General features: G+C 47.7%; 1 protein-coding gene across 1 annotated transcript; it reads right to left on the reverse strand.

The window, feature by feature from the left end:
• Positions 1–655: 655 nt before the first annotated feature.
• LOC123500426 lies at positions 656–19,598 on the reverse strand. The gene is given in 4 exon segments (XM_045249146.1): positions 656–2,225; positions 2,228–3,008; positions 5,807–6,214; positions 18,081–19,598. Coding segments are annotated over 4 exon segments (2,604 nt in total). The 5' UTR covers positions 18,420–19,598; the 3' UTR covers positions 656–1,149.
• Positions 19,599–19,891: the final 293 nt, after the last annotated feature.

The raw sequence follows: 19,891 nt of genomic DNA on the forward strand, positions 1-19,891 counted from the left end.
TATAATTAATTAATGATCTTTTTAACCAAACTTTTTGCCCTATCCACTTCCACGCTGATGATAACACTCTACATCTCCCCACGTCCTCTCAGAGACGACCAAGCCTTCAGGAAGTTAACAGATCATGCAGGGACGGCACAGAACGCTTAACTTCTGCCCTTTCTAAGATTTTTGATTGGGACACAGAAAACTTTGTAGTGTTCAATGCCTCAAAAACTCATTTCCTCCATCTATCAACTCAACACAACCTTCCAGACAACTATCCCCTCTTCTTCAATGACACTCAATTGTCTCCATGATCTACACTGAATATCCTCGGTCTATCCTTTAATCATGTTCCCGCATTCATTTGATCACGTGCTTTTACAGTGAGTTTGAAAATGATATTGTATGTGTCTCAAAACGGCGCAACAATAAGTTGAAGTGGATTTACCGCGACTTTTCTTCATCCCCTACCCTTTATGTCTATCTATTTATCTATCTGTGAATCTCTCTCTCTCTCTCTCTCTCTCTCTCTCTCTCTCTCTCTCTCTCTCTCTCTCTCTCTCTCTCTCTCTCTATATATATATATATATATATATATATATATATATATATATATATATATATATATATATATATATATATATATATATACGTATATGGAATAGTGGGGGTCGTGGTCACTTATCTACTATAAATTAAATGTTATGTGAATAAAAGGTTATTTATTCAAACAGAGAGACAGAGAGACATGTCCTCCAGGACTACCCAGTGACTCAACACATTGGAGACAATCACGGGCTTGTGACAATGGAACAGGTGTTTTCTGATAAGCTGTCAATGGGTGAAACATGTCAAGAAATACTTGATATTCTGTCTGTTTACTTGTCAACACGTAGCAACATGATATCAAATACAAATGTTTGCAGCAGGTTAGGTGTGCACGATAATCAATAAAATGTTAGTGTTATCATCATGTTGGACTGCACGTGCCACTGGAATGATTGACAACGTGTCATTCATAAATGTAATTAGGTAATAGGAAAATAAGTAACAAGTAATATGCAATCATTGCACTGCTTATAAACAATCTATCTATCATCTATCTACCTGTGTGCTTTTGTGTTGAGGGAAGGGGGGTAAGTAGTTTACAGAGGGTGGTATGAATTACTGCTGATCGTCACCGTGGAGCTGCATCATCAGTATCCAGAGGTCTAGCCCCAACATTATGTTCCTCATCGCTTCCTGGCTGTCTTGGCTCAGATCTTGCTGGTCAGCCAAGCCTGACCACAAATTTTCTAAGTTCTCCTCCAGACACTGCACAACGATGGGCGCGCCGTCTCCAGGTTTGCGGCCCTCACAGTCCCCTCCAAAGTAGGCGGGGCTGTTCAGAGTTGCCAGGTGCTCTCGTGATTCCTCTGGGTTTGCACACATCAGTCTGAACACCTCCACCACCCAACTGGCTTGGTCTTCTTCCCGCTCCGCCTCAAGCTCCCTGGTGGGATTCTCTTTGCCTCCCTCTCCCCGATGCCTCGCTAGATCCTCCTTGCCTCCCGTCCTCAGCTGCCTGCCAAGGTCCTTTTCCTCACACCTCTTATGCTCCAGCCACCGCAGGAATGCGTTCTTGAAGCAGAACCCGCTCGGCACAGGGATTTTCCACTCCCGTGTGTCAAACCAGGTGCAGAAGCTCTTCTTGTGACGTGGCATCCAGGGCTCGGCCTTGAGGAGAGACAGAATTACCTTTCCCATCAGCTGTACCTGGCGCTCTACGGGGCTCAACGTCTCCAGCACCTTTGCCTCTGCCATGGCAAAGCTGCAGCGCCATGTGGCGTCCGCGGCATTACTGAGCTGTATGGTGGTGGTGTCCGCGGGAGTGAGGAAGGGTCTGGGGATTTGTTCCGGCCACGGCACCTCCAGCACCGGCACCAGGTCCACGCCGACCAGCAGCAGAGGGTATTCTTTTCCCTGCCAGGCCAAGGCGAGCGCCACGCCAACCTGCGTGCTGATCAGGCCCGGCGGCACCAGGCTCAATCTTTTATCCAGCAGGGTGTGGCCAGTGAGGCAGCGGTGCACCTCCTCGTACAGACTGGTCATGAAATTATTTCCCTGAAGGTGTGGGTTGTTGGTCTCTACAGATATCTCTAACCTGCCCTTCAGCAGGGCTTCTTCCTCCCTTCTCTCACTAACATTTACTCCCACGCCGTCCTCGTGAACAACAATATTAACGTCAAACTCGTCGGGGCGTACAACTTGGAGCCGTCCCGAGAGCTGCCCGCCAGCCTCAGGTCGCCGTGGTAGGTGGGATACGCGGCTGACACCTTATCCATGATGGCTTTCAGTTCCGCCATCACTACCTCATGTATTTGAAGTGCCTCGCCTCGTGACAAGTCAACAGCCACTCGTTGAGCTTCCTGCTGCAGCTTCCCAACCTCTATCTGCTTCATAAGTTTCCTCGTGACGCTGTCTGGATTACGACGTTCAGATGGTGTCAGAGGCTCACCGTTATATTTTTCATAAAGCTGCAGATACGCCTCAAATCCTCGCATCACTTCCTTAGAAGTTGTGCCCGCGCGACAAGGAGGGTCCTGCACAGCTTCTCGGGCCAGCAAGTCAAATGTGCTTGTGTGGCCAAACATGGCGGCCAGGTGTCCGGGCGTCTGACCATAGGTGTCGCGCTGTTGAAGTTTGGCGCCGGCGCTCACCAACAACGCCACACAGCCGACCTCGCCGTGCGAGGCCGCCTCATGAAGGGCGTTGGTGCCGCATGCTTTGTCCAGCACATCGTCCAGTGGGTGGCGACCCTCCCGCAGCACCAGATATGTCAGCTGTAGCAGACCTTTGCGCACAGCCAGCAGCAGACAGGCGCGGCCATCATCTGCAGACACAGTCTCAACATCGCCTTTCTTGTAAAGATTGAAAAGAGCTCTCTGTACGTCCAGCGCTGTCCGAACCGCCGCTTTCTCGCGATCTGCTTTCTGGCGAAGCTCAAGATCCCTCAGCTTCTCCCGCTCCTCATCGAAGAGCCTCTGTGAAACGAGAGAGAGAGAGAGAGAGAGAGAGAGAGAGAGAGAGAGAGAGAGAGAGAGAGAGAGAGAGAGAGAGAGAGAGAGAGAGAGAGAGAGAGAGAGAGAGAGAGAGAGAGAGAGAGAGAGAGAGAGAGAGAGAGAGAGAGAGAGAGAGAGAGAGAGAGAGAGAGAGAGAGAGAGAGAGAGAGAGAGAGAGAGAGAGAGAGAGAGAGAGAGAGAGAGAGAGAGAGAGAGAGAGAGTGTCATTGATGGTAGAGAGAGAGAGATATATATATATATATATATATATATATATATATATATATATATATATATATATATATATATATATATATATATATATATATATATATACAACACCGCAAAGGAGTCGAGAGTGACATGATTAAGAAGCTTGCTAAGCTAAACGGAGACAACATCGAGCTCCTGAGACCTAACCTAAACTATACAAACCTCACAGACGTGGTGCTTACTCAAGACCAAGAAGATATCCTCATCAAGCCTCGCCCCCGTCGCAAACGTCTAGAGATCGAAACACTCTTAGATGACATTCAAGAGCTTGAAAAGATTGTGGTTCCTTCCACAATCAGAGAGTTAAAAGACACCACATACTTACAGCTAAACAGCTGCGCGAAAACAAAGAGATTGTTATAAGAAGAGGAGACAAAACTCCAACCTTTGTGTTTATTAAAAAAGAGGAGTATGACACCAAACTCAACGCCATTTTGAGTGACACTACAAAATTCAAGAGAGTTACACGCAACCCCACCGAATCCCTCAAGATGCGTGTAAATCCCACCATCACATCCATCAACGCTGCCAGCAACAACCTCAAACTTCAGAAGATAGTTAGGGAGTTCTCGCCAGGCTACGCATAGGGCAATGTCAAGACCCACAAGCAGAACAATCCACTTCGCCCCATCATCTCGCAGATCCCCACGCCTACCTACAATATAGCTAAACGCATCAACCAGCTCCTGACACCATACGTCCCTAACACCTACTGCCTCAACTCATCTACCGACTTCCTCGAGATTCTCCGCGACGCTCCACCGCAAGAAGACTCGATCATCGCCTCCTTGACGTGGAGAGCCTTTTCACCAACGTCCCTGTAGACAAAACTATAAGCTTCATCCTCGACCGTGTTTACCACAGCAGTGACACCACACCACTGGACATACCGGACAAACACCTCAAGTCACTGCTGGAACTCTGGACCAAGGAAGCCCCCTTCATCTCTCCAGACGGCAAGCTGTACCAGCAAATCCCACTCGGTGAACTATTTTCATTTTTTTTTCATGGGCACAATTGAATCCGCACTTCTCACAACCGATCGTCCCTCCATATACTGCCGCTATGTAGATGATATCTTAGTACGGGTCAAAAATCTGCAAGAACTACAAAACCTCTGTCAACGCTTCATCAACGCCACCAGACTCAACTTCACCTACGAAGAATCAAGCAATAGACGCCTCCCCTTCCTGGATATCCTGGTCACTGCCAGGAATTCCGGTTTCAAGACAACAGTTTTTACTAAACCCACTAGCCAAGGACTCTGCCTCAACGGGGACAACGAATGCCCAAAACGCTACCTAACATCTGCCTTCAGCGCATACGTAAGGCGAGCCCTCACACATTGTTCTACTTGGGCAGAAACGCACCATGAACTGGAGAGAGTTACCCAAGTTCTAGTAAACAACAGATACTCCAACACTCATAATAACAAGATATGTAGACAAATGGCACAACCAACACGACACACCGAAGGAAGAAGAAAAGATAAAACTATTCTACCGAGGATACATGTCCACCGACTACCAAATAGAAGAAAAAGTTATGAAAGACATCATCTACAAGAATGTTAAACCCACCAAGGAAAACACAAAAATCACCCTCACCATCTACTACAAAGCAAGAAAAACAATCAAACTCCTATTTCGCAACAGATCTTCCGACTACAAGACGCCCTTATGTCATCTATCAACACACACTTGCAACAGCGATGAATGTGGACCTTGCTCATACATCGGGATGACACGAACCACACTTTCAAGACGTCTGACATGCAATCTTAGTAGTGGAACAATAAAACAACATTACAACGGAAGTAACCATAACCAAATCACTCGCCAGGACCTTGTTAAAAACACCGTCATCATAGACAGAGAACACGACCCTCGAAGATTATTCTTACTAGAAGCCATCTATATCAACGCCATGCAGCCATCCACCAACATCCAAAAAAAGAACTTACAAATCCTCCCCACTCTGAAACGACGAGCAGCCAACCAGCGCGGAGAACACACACACAGAGCTGCCTGACCGCTCCAGCCTATCACCGCGCAGCACCGCACATAACTCACCTATCCTGACCCGCCGGAAACATATATAAGACGCGCATCTGCCTCACACAACCCTGTGGGCCATAACCAAAGGCCCGCGTCACCCCTCTCGGGTGGCAACCAACAACAACAACTCACACAACCACAGGCTGAAGATGGAGAGAGATATCTCCGAAACGTCGCAAACTTTTAGCCAACTTCTACACCACCTGGAAGAAAATGACAGAAAAACAGTACGGCACATAGAAACCGTACACAAAATGTTAAACAAAAGAGAATGAGAGAATGCTCTATAGCTTTCAACCTCGTCTGCCTCCAAGAAAATATCCTACCTGGCTACACAAATATATATATATATATATATATATATATATATATATATATATATATATATATATATATATATATATATATATATATATATATATATATATATATACACACACACAGCCTCACCTGCTCCAGCTGCTGCTGCTCTTTGTAGGTCATGATGTGGACGGGAAGGCGACCGCCGGAGTCCGTCACGTAGGGGCAGGCCCCGAGGTCCCTGACTAGCAATTCGGCCATGTCCTGGTGGCCGGCGTCCAGCGCGGCGTGCAGGGCACTGACACCTGAGCCTGAGCAAAAAAAAGGCCACGCTCCTGCACTGTGTAGGAATGATGCAGTCAGTGGGCAATTGGCGGCTGCAGCCTTTGCCAGCAGGTCGCTGAGAGCCGCTCGGTCAGTGTCATTGCCCCCTCGCCTTGTAGTCCGCCATGGAGTATCCCCCTCAATGTCTTCCAGCAGATTGCTGATGCCTTCCACAAGGACACCGCTCACCTGTACCAGACGACGCTGCTCCGCACGCAGCCGGCAGCAGTAGGCCTGCGAGAAAGCGATAGTTGGCAAATTAGACTGGGCAGGTTTATGCCTGCAAGACTGGCCTCTCAGCCAGGATCAGAAGCAGTGCCCATCCCTCTCCTCAATCTGACTACTTCATGCCAACCCTTAAAATTCTTCTTAACGATGTTTTTTTAATGTCTTCGCTGGCCTAAGCCTTTGGAAGGTTTATTGACCTGATGAGGTCCTTATTATTATTCTCAAAAACTGTGCTTCCGTGCTTGCACCTTGCTTGGCCAAACTCTTTCAAGTATGTCTATCGACTTTTATCTTTCCTTCTTGCTTGAAGTTTGCCTACATCCAACATATTCATAAAAAGAGTGACCGTTTTAATCCTTTAGAATATTATCCTATTGCTTTAATATCTTCCTTCCCTAAAGATTTCCCAACCAGATGGGAACCGCCTTGTCGTGGTGGGAGAGTTTGCGTGTCCCTGTGACCTGGCGAGCTAGGCTAGAAAGGGCTTAGGCCCCTGCTCTGCCCTTTCGAGGGGGAGAGGGCTACCCTTGCTATTAAGGTCGCCAGTGAGGGGCCAGACTAAATGGTTCCTACGTAAGCTGCCAGTGGACCAGCGGAGCCACCCGCTGGAGGGATCGCCCAATAGGGGCCGTCCTGTGCTGGATGATTGGGTGTCCAGGCTAGGATGCTTTGGGAGGGGGGGTCTCAGCTCTGTCGTGGACAAACTTTCGTATTATGTGGGACCTTTTTATAAAACGACTGGTCCGCATGGGGACGAGGTACCCCGTCCACGGCAGCCAGCGCTCCCTCCCATTGTAGTTCCAGTAGGTGGTTTCTCTTGTCCCTGGAGAATTTTTGTGTAATTTTTATATATATATATATATATATATATAAATACACAAAAACTTTCAGGTTCTCGTGAGGTGGCTGACCTGGCCCGCGAGACGTCATCTTCAGGTCTGAGTGGGAAGGAGGATTCCCCTCCACAAGAGCCTCCCGCAGCAGTCTCCTGTTCTGGGAGTTCTTCTGAGGACGTATTTCTGCTGCATATGACTCCCTTGTGATGGTAAATGTTAACCCATCATTTTCTTATCACGCCTTGCACTCACTTCTCAAGGTGTATGGCACGGTTCTTCGCATTCGACTTGTTTACAATAAAGACTTTCCGTCTAATCGCTGCTATGTAACGTTTCTGTCATGCGATGAAGCCCGTTTGGCTTATGAACATGTAGCATCCCTGCCCCTTGCTGGCTCGGGTTTTAAGACGGAACTTTTCCACTCGCAATATTTCGGACAGTGACACGGACTACATCCCAAATCTTTTTGACAACCAATCAGAGAATTCAGTTCCCGAAGTCCGCCAGATCCCGCCTCCTCGTTGGTTTGTGGGGTACTATAGGAATGGGCGTGGGAATTTTATCCATGCCTCCCGGTATCTTGCCAAAAGAAATCGGCACGATTCGTGAGGGAATGTGATGAAGTATGGGAAGGGGGTGTTCGTGCGGGCTAAAGATATTACGCAAGCTAGGATGTTACAACATCTCACATGCCCTACTGACAGCATGTGTGAGACCGTAAAGGCTCATCCCACCTTTAATTATAGTAAAGGTTGTGTGTACAGTCAGGATCTCTATGAATTTCCTGAGGAGGAAATACTGGCTATGTGTCCTAACTCAGTACAAAAGGTGACTAAGATGAGGAACTCCTCCAACATGGTCCTTCTCACCTTTTTGGCTCCACCCTTCCTGACCGTGTTAATATCGGCCCTATCAATCTTAGGGTGAGGCGTTTTGTTTCTCGCCTCTTCAGTGTTTTTCATGCTATGGGTACGGTCATGGAAAAGCTCCTGTAAGGAAGCTTCTCGATGTGGTAATTGCTCTGCACTAGACTCGCACTCTGAGGAGCATTGCAATGCTGCTGCTTATTGTTTCCATTGCCGTGATGCTCACCAGGTACGTTCCAGGCGATCGCCTGGAGCAGGACATTTACAGCTTGCTAACAGTCAGTTTATCAGCCTTGGTAGTGCCCGCCGCGAACTCCTGTACCGCCAGAAGGATGGTACTGGTGCGACATCCTATGCTTCATTGGCCGCTCGCTCTTCAGGTGAGTCTGCCGGTCAAAGACAACTCTGCTACCTCTCGCTCTGTTGGGGCGGGTGGTCCTGTTCATTTGGCCAATAGGTTTGCCTTTTGTCCGATGACTCGGTTGAGTCATCTCTAGAAGTGATGAGAATAGTACGGACTTGACCAAAGTCACCCATATAGTAGATGTCCATTTGCCACCTGTATCTCCTAAGCCTTTGAAGGGCCTGACCAAACGGCACCGTGGCTCTGCGGAGTCGATCGATTTAGCTCAGCTTAAAAATATAAGGTTTCTCTCGGTGTACGTGACCGTGAGTCCTCCAGGGACCGCTCTGCAATGGTAGCTCCAGTTTTTGTCTGTCCAGCCTTATGTGACGCCATCTGTCTCAGATCGAGCTTCTTGTGATGAGGACGGTCTTAGCATGGAGACATCCGATGATATTGTCACAGCCGTCCCTCGTGGAACCACTGTATCGGAAAGTGCAGTCCTGCCTGATCCTCGTCCTCCGAGGACCGGTAGAAGTGATGATGGTTCGCATCACCCACCGATAGGCCGAAAGGCTGCGGTCCAACGACCGGTGTCTTCTCGTCGGTTGATCATTTCTAGTCAGGTGATTTACGGGCAGCCCCTTTAAAAGGCTCGCCCTTCCACTGTACCTAAATAGTCAGCTTCAAGCTTCTACAGTGGAATTGTAGAGGCTTTCGCGCCTCGTGGGGACAACTCCGAGCTTTGCTGTCGGAGTTCTCTCCAGCCTGTGTAGCTTTACAAGAGACTATGCTAGGTGATAGTACTTATTCTAGTCCTCCTGGTTATAGTGCCTTTTTTAGCACTCTTTTCTTTGACCAGGACCACCACGGTGGCACAGCTATTCTATTCCGTCAGGATATACCTGTTATCCCATTACAACTTAACTCTCCCTTCAGGTGGTTGCTGTTAAGGTCTTTATGGGACGACTGTACACCATTTGCAGTTTATATCTCCCTCCTCGGCTTCCTGTCTCCAGGGGTGAGCTTGACGGCCTGGTGCGTCAGCTGACTCCGCCTTTTCTTTTGTTGGGAGATTTTAACGGCCGTCACCCATTGTGGGATGAAGGTGCTAGTAATCCTCGTGGGGTTTTAATCGGTTCTTTTATTGAGGATGAGGGATTGGAGGTTTTAAATTCTGGGGATGTCACACATTTCCACAGTCCTACTGGGACTTTTACCACTATCGATCTTTCTCTGTGTACATCTAATTCTTTCCTTGATTTTAATTGGCAGGTCCTACCGGATTTACACGGTAGTGACCAATTTCCGATTTTATTGGAAAATGTGAACTCTGAGCCACAGTCCCGGCCCCACGCTGGGTTTTAGACAAGGCAGATTGGCCTCGATTCACAGATCTTAGCTCTTTTATCCGTCCGCTGCCTGAGTTTTCTACTTGTGCTAAGGCTGTTGATTATTTAAGACAAGGCAGATTGGCCTCGATTCATAGATCTTAGCTCTTTTATCCGTCCGCTGCCTGACTTCTCTACTTGTGCTGAGGCTGTTGATTATTTTACCGATTTTTTTTTTTTTTCAGTAGCGCTTCAGACAATCCCTAGGACGTCAGGTCGCATTACTAAGCGTCCCGTTCCTTGGTGGAACGCAGCATGCACTAAAGCTGTGCAAGAGAAATGGGCAGCTTTCTCTCGTCTCCGGCGACATCGTGGGGACCCGCAGTGCTATGTCTCTCGGCATATTTTTTTCTTCCGCTGGAGGAGAGTCCTATAATGTCCCTTTCTCTGCTTCCGAGTTGCAGACTGCTTTGTCTCAGTGTCATGACTTTTCTCCTGGTCCAAACGACATTCTTTATGCCTTTTTGCGTCACATGTCTGACCGTGTTTTTAACTTTTTTATTAAATCTTTATAATATGATTTGGCATACCGGTGACTTTCCATCTTCTTGGGCTGTGCCATTGGCTCTCCCATTTCCGAAGCCTGGGAAAGATAATCTCCAGGCTACGAACTATCGTCCTATATCTTTGAAATCCTGCATTTGTAAAGTGTTAGAAAAGATGGTAAATGTAAGACTCATGTGGTACTTGGAGAGGGGGAAGTACTTGTCATCGGTTCAGTAAGGGTTCCGAAAGATAAGGTCTACTACTGATGCTCTTTTATCCATAGAGTCTTCCATTTCTGAGGCCTTTGCTAATCACCACCATCAAGTAACAGTATTTTTTGACCTGGAGAAGGCCTATGACACGGCATGGCATGGCATTTTACAGTTTTTGTTTAATTTAGGCCTTCGTGGCCACCTTCCTATTTTTATCCAGCAGTTTTTATTCAGACGTTTTTTACGGGTTCAAATGGGGAGTGTTTTCTCTGATGCTACTGCTCAAAATGATGGTGTTCCACAGGGAAGTATTCTTAGTGTTACATTAGTCGCAGTCGCCATAAATGGTGTTATTGATACTCTCCCAGATGGCATTCACAGCTCCTTATATGTTGATGATTTATGTATTTCTTTTGCTGCTGCTAGGATGTCATTGATTGAGCGCAAGCTCAAACTGGCGATCAATAGGGTGTCCAGTTGGGCCAACATAACGGTTTTTGATCCTCCACCTCCAAGACCGTATCCATGCATTTTTGTCGCAACCCTGGTGTCCATCCAGACCCGGATTTATACCTCGCCAGTAGACGCCTCTCATGCGTGGAGGCGACTCGATATCTTGTCCTTTTATTTGACAACCGTCTCACCTGGATTCCCCATTTCCGTTCTCTTAAGGCGTCTTGTCGGCAGGCATTATCCCATCTTCGGGTTTTAAGTCACACCTCTTGGGGTGCGGACAGGGACACGTTGCTGCTGCTTCACCGTACACTCTGAAGCTGGAATACTGCTCTGAGATCTACTCATCCGCAACGGATGCACGACTACGCACGCTTGACCCCGTGCATCATGCTGGTGTCCGCTTGGCTACAGGTGCATTTCGGACATCTCCAATACCTAGCCTTCTAGTGGATGCTGGTCTTCGATGCTCCGGTGTTGGTTTCGTACCCACCGTCTTCCCGATTCTGTCCCTTGTCTGTCAATATTGCGGGCCTCGCGTTCGCAGGCGTATGTCACTCGACCAAGTCTACCTAAACCTTATGGCCTTCGAGTGGCAAACCTCATGTTGGATTTGTCCATCGACCTCATTTCTGATGACATCCCCGTTTTTACTGATGGTTCCAAATCCGACACAGGCGTTGGGTTTAGTGTGGTTTTCCCCTCTTTTTATCGGTCTGGTAGCCTTCCTTCGGTAGCTCCGTCTTTACTGCGGAGCTGTCTGACATAGCCCTAGCTTTACAGATAATTTTTACTCTCCCTGTTTCGTCTTTTACAATTTTTTGTGACTGTCGCAGTGCTCTTACTGCTCTTACTGCTCTTGCACAGTCTCTCTTAATCCTTTGGTTTTATCAGCCCTGGAGTGGCTATATCTTCTTACTAAACGAGGATATCGTGTTGGGTTCTGTTGGGTCCCTGGTCACGTTGGTGTTCTAGGGAATGAACACGCAGACCACCTCGCTAAAGAGGCAGCAAGTCGCGCTCCATCTTCTGCCCCTGTTCCGTTTCAAGATGTATTTCACTCTATTCTTGTGGCGGTTGCAGCATTATGGCAGAGGAGGTGGGTAACGGGTGTCGCAACCTCGAAAATGGGAGAGATCCCTACTTCCACTATCCCTCAGTGGACATACTCCCATGTCCGGGATCGCCGTGCACAGACTTTATTAGTGCGACTGCGCATAGGTCATACGTACCTTACACAAAGGTACCTGTTAACCAGTGGACCCTCAGCCTTACTGTGAAGACTGCCTGGTGCCGCTCACCGTGCGGCACCTGCTGGTGGAGTGCCTGAGTTTGATAGAGTTACGACACCGCTACCTCTACCGGTGTCGCGGTAGAGATAGCGGTGTCTATTATCTCTCAAAGGTCCTTGGACCAGAGTGTCTGGCCCAGGGCCATGACGTTTTTAAGTTTTTGGGAGAAGCTCCAAGAGCTATGAATTTTATTCTTATTTTATTATGTATTTTAATATATTATTTAGTTTTATTGTCTTTTTTTTTAGTTTTTAAACTACTGTATTGTTTTTAACTGTTTTTAGACAATTTAAATTTTTGAAGCGGCGCCATATGACCTTGGCTGTTGCGGCGCCTTTTTTTAAAATCCATCCAATAAGAAGATTCTCACACATCGGTCGCTTCTCAATTTTATATTATATCGCCAGCATGGCTTCCGTCAAGGTCGTTCTACTGGTGATCTTCTAGCGTTCCTTACCAAGTCTTCGTCATCCTCTTTTAGAGGATTCGGTGAAACTTTTTCTGTTGCGTTAGACATATCAAAAGCTTTTGATAGAGTCTGGCACAAAGCTTTGATTTCAAAACTGCCCTCCTACGGCTTCTATCCTTCTCTCTGCAACTTCATCTGAAGTTTCTTTCCGAACATTCTATTGCAGCAGTGGTATATGGCCATTGATCTTCTCCTAAATCAATCAAAAGTGGTGTTCTTTAGGGTTCTGTCCTGTCACCCACCCTCTTTCTTTTATTCATTAATGACATTCTTAACCAAACATCTTGCCTTAGCCACTCCTACGCTGATGATACCATTCTAAATCTTTGCCCGTCTTTTCAGAGATGAACAACTCTTCAGGAAGTCAACAAATCACTCAGGAACGCCACAATACGCCTGACTTCTGATATTTTTAAGATTTCTGACTGGAGCAGAGAAAACTTAGTAGTTTTCATTGCCTCAAAAACTCAATTCTTCCAGACCTTCCAGACCTTCCAGACAACTACCCCCTCAACTGTCTCCCTTTTCCACACTGAATATCCTCGGTCTGCCCTTTACTCATAATCTTAACTAGAAACTTCACATATCATCTCTTGGTAAAACAGCTTCTAAGAAATTATGCGTCTCCACCAGTTTTTCTCTTCCCTCCAACTGCTAACTTCGTACAAGGGCCTTGTCCTTCCTTGTATGAAGTACTCTTTGCATGTTTGGGGGATTTCCACTCACACAGTTTTATTAGATAGGATGGAATTCAAAGCTTTTCATCTCATCAAACCCCTCCTCTGACTGTCTTCAGCCTCTTTCTCACTACCGATATGTTGCATCTCTTTCTATCTTATATCGCTAGTTTCATGCTAACTACTCTTTTAATGTTGTTAACTGCATGCGTCCCCTCCTCCTGTGACCTTGCTGCACAAAGCTCTCTTCTTCATTTCACTCCTATTCTGTTCAACTTTCTAATACAGGAGTTAAGCAGTACTCTCCGTCGTTTATACCTTCCTCTGGTAAACTCTGGAGCTTCCTGCCTACTTCTGTATTTCCAACTTCTTTTTGTCCCTGACTTGTTTTGGATAACTCTTATTATCTTGAAGGGAACTGACAATCCAGTGCGCCTTTTTCTCAATTTTTGCTGCCCTTGGCCAGCTTTCCTTCTTGCATGAAAATAAACGAATGTGGAGGATTTCTCTTTCCTACACAACACGACTATACAACGTGTGTGTGTGTGTGTGTGTGTGTGTGTAATAATAATAATAATAATAATAATAATAATAATAATAATAATAATAAACGGTTTATTAGTTAGGCAATGTAAAAAATTACACTGAAAATGTACAGGGGGTGGACATTACCACCATGAACTAAAAATGCTTAACCTAACTATGGATAAACTTAACCTAGAATTCACTTATTTGTTTAAGGCTCGCACAATAGTGGGCAACGGTCAGTGCGCGGTGCTCTTAATGGCGCAACGCGATTATGGTGTCGGGTGGCACGAGCAGGGGGAGGCACGTCGGGGGGTAGCAGGTGGCGGAGACGTGGATGACGCAGTAGTCCTTCCCCAAATTTTTCCAAGGCTTCCTGGTGTCTTGTGGCCAGCCTCGGCAGACTCATGCAGGTCAGGGCGTCCTCGTACGACTTGTAGGCAGGCCCAAAGATGACCCTGAACGCCCTCCTCTGAACCCTCTCCAGCTGTTGTTGTCGTTGTGTGAGGTTCAGGGAGGAGGACCACGCTGGGGCGGCGTACATGAGCTTAGGGAGTATAAAGGTGAGGTACACTCCCCTCAGCTCATCTGCCGGTGCTCCCAGGGACCTGAGTCGGCGCAGTAAATAGATTTTATATGAGGCTGACCTGATGATGTTGGAAACATGCTGCTTCCATGATAATTGATCATCAACCAAGACACCTAGAAGCTTGGTGCTGCGGACCACCTGGAGGGAGTGAGGGCACACAGAAAGCTGGGGAGGGGTGACTGCTGCTGTGGAGGTACAAATGTGCATCACCACGGTCTTGGTGTGGTTGATGGTCATTTTGTTGTCCTCCGTCCACGTCTGTAGTTGGTTTAGAGTGGGCTGCAGTGCTGAGAAGTCTGGGTTGGTGTTGTTGACGGCTACGCCCACGGTGCAGTCGTCCACATACTTCCAGCGGTGGGGGGGTGTGGACGAGAGCATCGTTGATAAGGATGAGGAAACACAGTGGACCCATCTTGGTCCCCTGAGGGACCCCGCATGTGAGCTGTTGGAAAGAGGAGACAGAGCCCTGATAACGAACGGCTTGACGCCTTCCCGTGAGGAAGTCTGCCAGCCACGCTATCAGGTAGGGAAAGAGACCCAGAGTGATGGCTTTATTTATCACAACAGTGTGATCAACAAGATCAAAGGCCTTTCTGAAGACCACAAAAGCAATAGCTAGAGAAGTGTTGCGTTTGTCCAGGTGGCTGTGGACGAATTCCAGGAAGTTGACAAGGTAGTGAGATGTGGAGGTGGATTTAATATTGCCAAATTGTTGTGTGTCAATAGAGTTACAAATTTTGTTATAGGCCCAGTCGAACACAAAATCTTCACAGATAAGGCTGGGTATAGGGGTGATGGCGACTGGTCTTAGATCATTCAGTGACTGTGGATTAGAAATTTTGGGGAGGGGGGTGACGTAAGATGTCTTCCAGTCATCGGGGCAGGAATGTTGAGAAAGGGAGGCATTGATGATAGAGCAAAGGGGTGTGGCAAGTTCTGGGGCAAATTCTCTGTAAATTTTGATGGGGAGGTCAGTGGGAGTGGTGGATCTGTTTAGTTTAAATTTAAGAAGCTTCCTGTAAACATCAACCTCCTGGACAGGGGGTGGAGGGGAGGAGGCAGGGAGGTAGGCTGGGAAAGTACTAGAGTGAAGGGGAGGGAGTGTCTGACAGATCGCAGTGAAGTGACCGTTAATCTCTTCGGCCGCGCTGTTAGGTGAAAGGTGTGAAACACAGGGAAGAGAAGAGGCTTGTTTTTGTAAACCACACAAAGACTTAATCTTGTCGTACCACTGTCTGTTGTTAGTAAGCTTGAGATGGTGAATTTTGTCTGGGTAGTAGCTTGCCTTGGCTTTTTTTAATTTCCCTGATAACTCTGTTCCTTAAACTCCTGTACTGGTCAGGGCTAGAGTGGAAAGCCCTGTCACGCTGACGAAGGAGTCGTTTGATGCAGGGCGTCATCCAAGGGGCATCAGATGGGTCCACTGTGATGTCCTTGGTGGGGAAGTAGTGGTGGAAGACTTCCGTTGTGGTGGTGAAGTAGTTCCGCCATTTTGTGTGGACGTCTTCCTCTTCCAGTACCTCGGTCCACGGGTGATGTGTCAGCCACTGCCCAAATTCCCTCATGGCAGAGTCAGGCATGGGCCTGTGGGATCTGGTGACAGTTGACCTGGGAACCGAGGTGGTGGGGGTGGGTGTCCACAGGATGGAGAGGTGGGTGCTGCGTCCCATGGGGGGGAGTGGCTTGGGAGGCGAGTACTGCTGGCTCAGGTCTGTCATGATAAGGTCGAGGGTGGTGGGTGGGGAAGTCCACGACCTGGGTGAGGTGTAGCTGGTGCAGGATTTCACTGATATCCAAGCGGTTGAAGTCACCACAGATTACCAGCTTGGCAGCAGGAAATCTCACCCGTAGAGCATCAGCAGTCTCGATGATGTGATCAGTGAGGAACCGTGCAGTGGCGGCCCGTGGAGGGTGGTAGACAACACACACAATGATGGAGGCTGTGTTGCGGGGGTGGCAGGGGGGGTAACCCTCACCCACAGGGCCTCCAATCCGGCGGGGACGTCGACGTGTAGGTGTGAGGGGCTGAGGTCAGAGCGGGAAAACAGGGCCACTCCTCCCCCCCTGCGTTGATTCCTGAGGTGGTGGAACAGCTGGAAATCTTGAATCATACACACCTCAGGAGTTATCCGCCACGCCTCCGTGATCGCCACAATGTCTGCACAGTTAGATCTCACTGATACTATCAACTCGTCCATCTTGTTCGCCAATGATGTCACGTTGGAAAGGAGGAGAGAGGGGAGAATATACCACACGCGCGGAACTTCGAAGTGTTTGTATTCCCTCTCCTCAACCTTCCGCCCCTTCCTTACGGTAGATGTGATCACTTTAATGGGACACACCACACTCCTTCCTCCCTTGGATCCACGATTCCGAAATAATTAAGTTTTTGAGGCGTTGAATGACCTCTGATGGAGGGTACCCAGCCTCACGTCTACGGCGCATAAGGGCATTGCGTCCGTAGCTTAGCACTGCAGCACTCATTTCACTGTTTGTCCAGACGTGCACTCACTTATAATATCCAAAATTGTTTGTATTATAACACTATGGCGAGCACTAATCAACCTATTAATAACTTATACAAAGGGGGAGAAGGGGAGGGGGGGAGGCCAACAGGCTGGCCGTGGCTGCCCGAGAGCGCACAAGGTCACACGTCCGACCCGAGTGAGGTCAGGAGTGTGTGTGTGTGCGTGTGCGTGTGTGTGTGTATGTGTGTGTGTGTGTGTGTGTGTGTGTGTGTGTGGTGTGGGTGGGTGGGTGGGTGGGAGGCAAAAGTATTGCACGACGGATTGGTTAACAAACAGTGGTGTGTGACAAGCATAAACAAATGGAGAGACCATTGAGATACCAGTGACAACAGTGACACCATCAGGTAAATACTGTACACTGTATAGCTGCCGCCTTGCTCACTGTGCGCCATTATTCCCTGGGAGGGTAGCGCGGGTGGCAGGACAGAGAGAGAGAGAGAGAGAGAGAGAGAGAGAGAGAGAGAGTGGATAGGTTGGAGGAAGGTAGGGGGGAGAGGGAGGGGGAGTGAACGTGTACGTTCATGTGTGTGTGGTGCCTGTGTTGGTTATGTTTGTAGCTGCAATAGGTGCGGGGAGAGCACCAGGCTGGCAGACAAATAATGATTATGATGATGATGGTGGTGATGATGATAGCAGGCGGAGGGCGGTGAGGCAGGAAGGGTGTCACAAAGTCCATCAATGCATGTCGCAATGTGACTTTGTATACCGTGCATAGAGCGAAACACAGAGTTTTGTCCTATCATTCTTAAATATCACGCAAGTTTCACAGCAACAGCAGTGTCGTAGAGTTCACTGAAGGTTGATATGTGTTGAATTAGCAAAGATTTAACATTGCTAGCTCTACTTATTTGCTTGTTCTAAAGACCTTTAATTAACTCTAACGACACTGCTGTAAAACCCATTAGGAAAAATGTCACTTTATGGAATGATGAGATTCTTTAGCGTGTTAATGTTGGAGAGTGAGCTGTGGTGTGCTGCAGGCGTGGTACGTACTAAACCACCACTAACACTAACACTAATACATGCTGAGGCTGCTCCAACACAAACGTTCGTCCCTCACAACTAACACTCCCACAACTCATCCTAACCTTTCCAACACTCTCCACGCTACAAAGGAGTCCCCGCTGACACTCCCCTCCAGTGTGTGGCACTACTACAGTGTGTAGCAATGCTGGACACAGGCAAGGCAGGTCACTACTACTTACACTGGTGAGAGAGGCCAGCACCGGGGGGGTCACGTTGGTGCTGTACCAGGCCTCCTGCAGCAGGCTGGCAGAGAGTGAGGCGCCGCTTGCCAGCAGCAGGCTGACGGTGCGTGCACGATCGTTGGTGATAGCCAATCTGAGGGCGGAGCGGCCACACCTGGGCTCTAGGGGGGAGCCCCACAGGAGGCGGGACACCTCCTGCACGTGGTCCCCGCGACTAATTGTTGATAGCAGCTCCTCGTACAGCTGGTCGGAGGGCGCGCTGTCCTGCCGGAGAGAAAAGGGAAACCCTGGTGATGACATTGCAGGGACAGGCATACATTTACATGTATTGCACATTATGATAGAGTAACATGTTACTGTAGTGGTGGCTGGCGCAGTGTTCACAAAGTATCGCTCCGTGACAACTAAAGTATTCACTTCTCCGCGTCCTCCGCCCTTAAGGTGAACACCAAAATGAAAATGAGTCGTGAAGGTTACAAAATGTTTGGCGTTTGTCAAACGAAACAATGAACAATGTGCCGTTCGTGGTGAAGCGGAGGGTGTTTGACGCGGCACTTATGTCCACGCCTCTATATGGCTATGAGTCGTGGTTAGGAGCTGACTTGGAACACATCATTAGGTTATATAATTGGGGCATTATGTAACTGTTAGGTGTTAGGAAGCCAACTCAGAACGAAGGGTGCTATACGTGGCGGGTTTTCCTTCTCTTCCTGACTTATTTAAGAAGAACATGTCAGAAAGTAATGGGCTCCTTGATGACCCACTGATGTTTGGTATAGAGGTAACACCGCCGCGAGTACAACAATAAGGGGCTATATTAACACAGTTGTACCTTGTATGCAGCAACTTATGCTGGGCATGTCGCTGCTTCTACTGGGTCGCGATACCCTGTGTACCGCACCATATAACCCCACCTTAGCGCTCCAGTGTGTATAGAGACCGCCTCACCATCAATGACCGCATTAGAATGTGAATAACTCGTTTTGGTGTGTCTGGGCATAGCCTGGCGATAGAGAGCGGGCGGTGGAACAGGTGAGGCGAGGATGTTTGCCCATAGAGGAGCGGCTCTGTGTGTGTGGAGCTGTGCAGACTGAAAGGCATGTGGTGGAGGTTTGTTCCGTTTGTATTGATATTGGACACTACTTTAATCTGGATTGCATGGAGGACCTTTTTGATCACAAACATGATACTGAACGATGTTGTAGAATTATACCCAAAATTTTTACACTGCATTATTAAATATTGATGTTATTATTATGTTTTAAGTTAACCCTTTGCAGTTTATGATTGGGTTACTTGTTGGTATATAATATGGCACTTTGATCATTGTTTACTTTGTAGTTGAAGTAATGGCCCAATTTTATTTTCTCTCTTTTTTTTATGTTCTGGCCTAAGGCGACTGTAGGTTTACTTGATAAGTATGGGAAGCACTATTCAGCTTCCACCCATTAGTAGCGTAGGCAATTTTAATTATAGTGGTATCCATATTATGGCCCATATCACCACCCAAGAACTAGAACCTGGGTAGTGTGTGTGTGTGTGTGTGTGTGTGTGTGTGTGTGTGTGTGTGTGAGTGAGTCAATAAGTCTGTGTGTGTGTGTGTGTGTGTGTGTGTGTGTGTGTGTGTGTGTGTGTGTGTGTGTTTTAACCTTTGTGTGAAACATAAGTTATTTTTATTTGGTCCCTCGTGACCTTTGTTGATTTTAGTAAAGCTTGTGATCCCTCGTGACAAATTGTTTATAATTTTAAAGCACAATTAGTGCGGCATGTTAATGTAGGCTGCGTTAGTGGCTATGTATCGTGTCACT

Source organism: Portunus trituberculatus, unplaced genomic scaffold (genome assembly GCF_017591435.1).
Source record: "Portunus trituberculatus isolate SZX2019 unplaced genomic scaffold, ASM1759143v1 PGA_scaffold_227__1_contigs__length_320803, whole genome shotgun sequence".
Lineage (NCBI taxonomy): Eukaryota > Metazoa > Arthropoda > Malacostraca > Decapoda > Portunidae > Portunus > Portunus trituberculatus.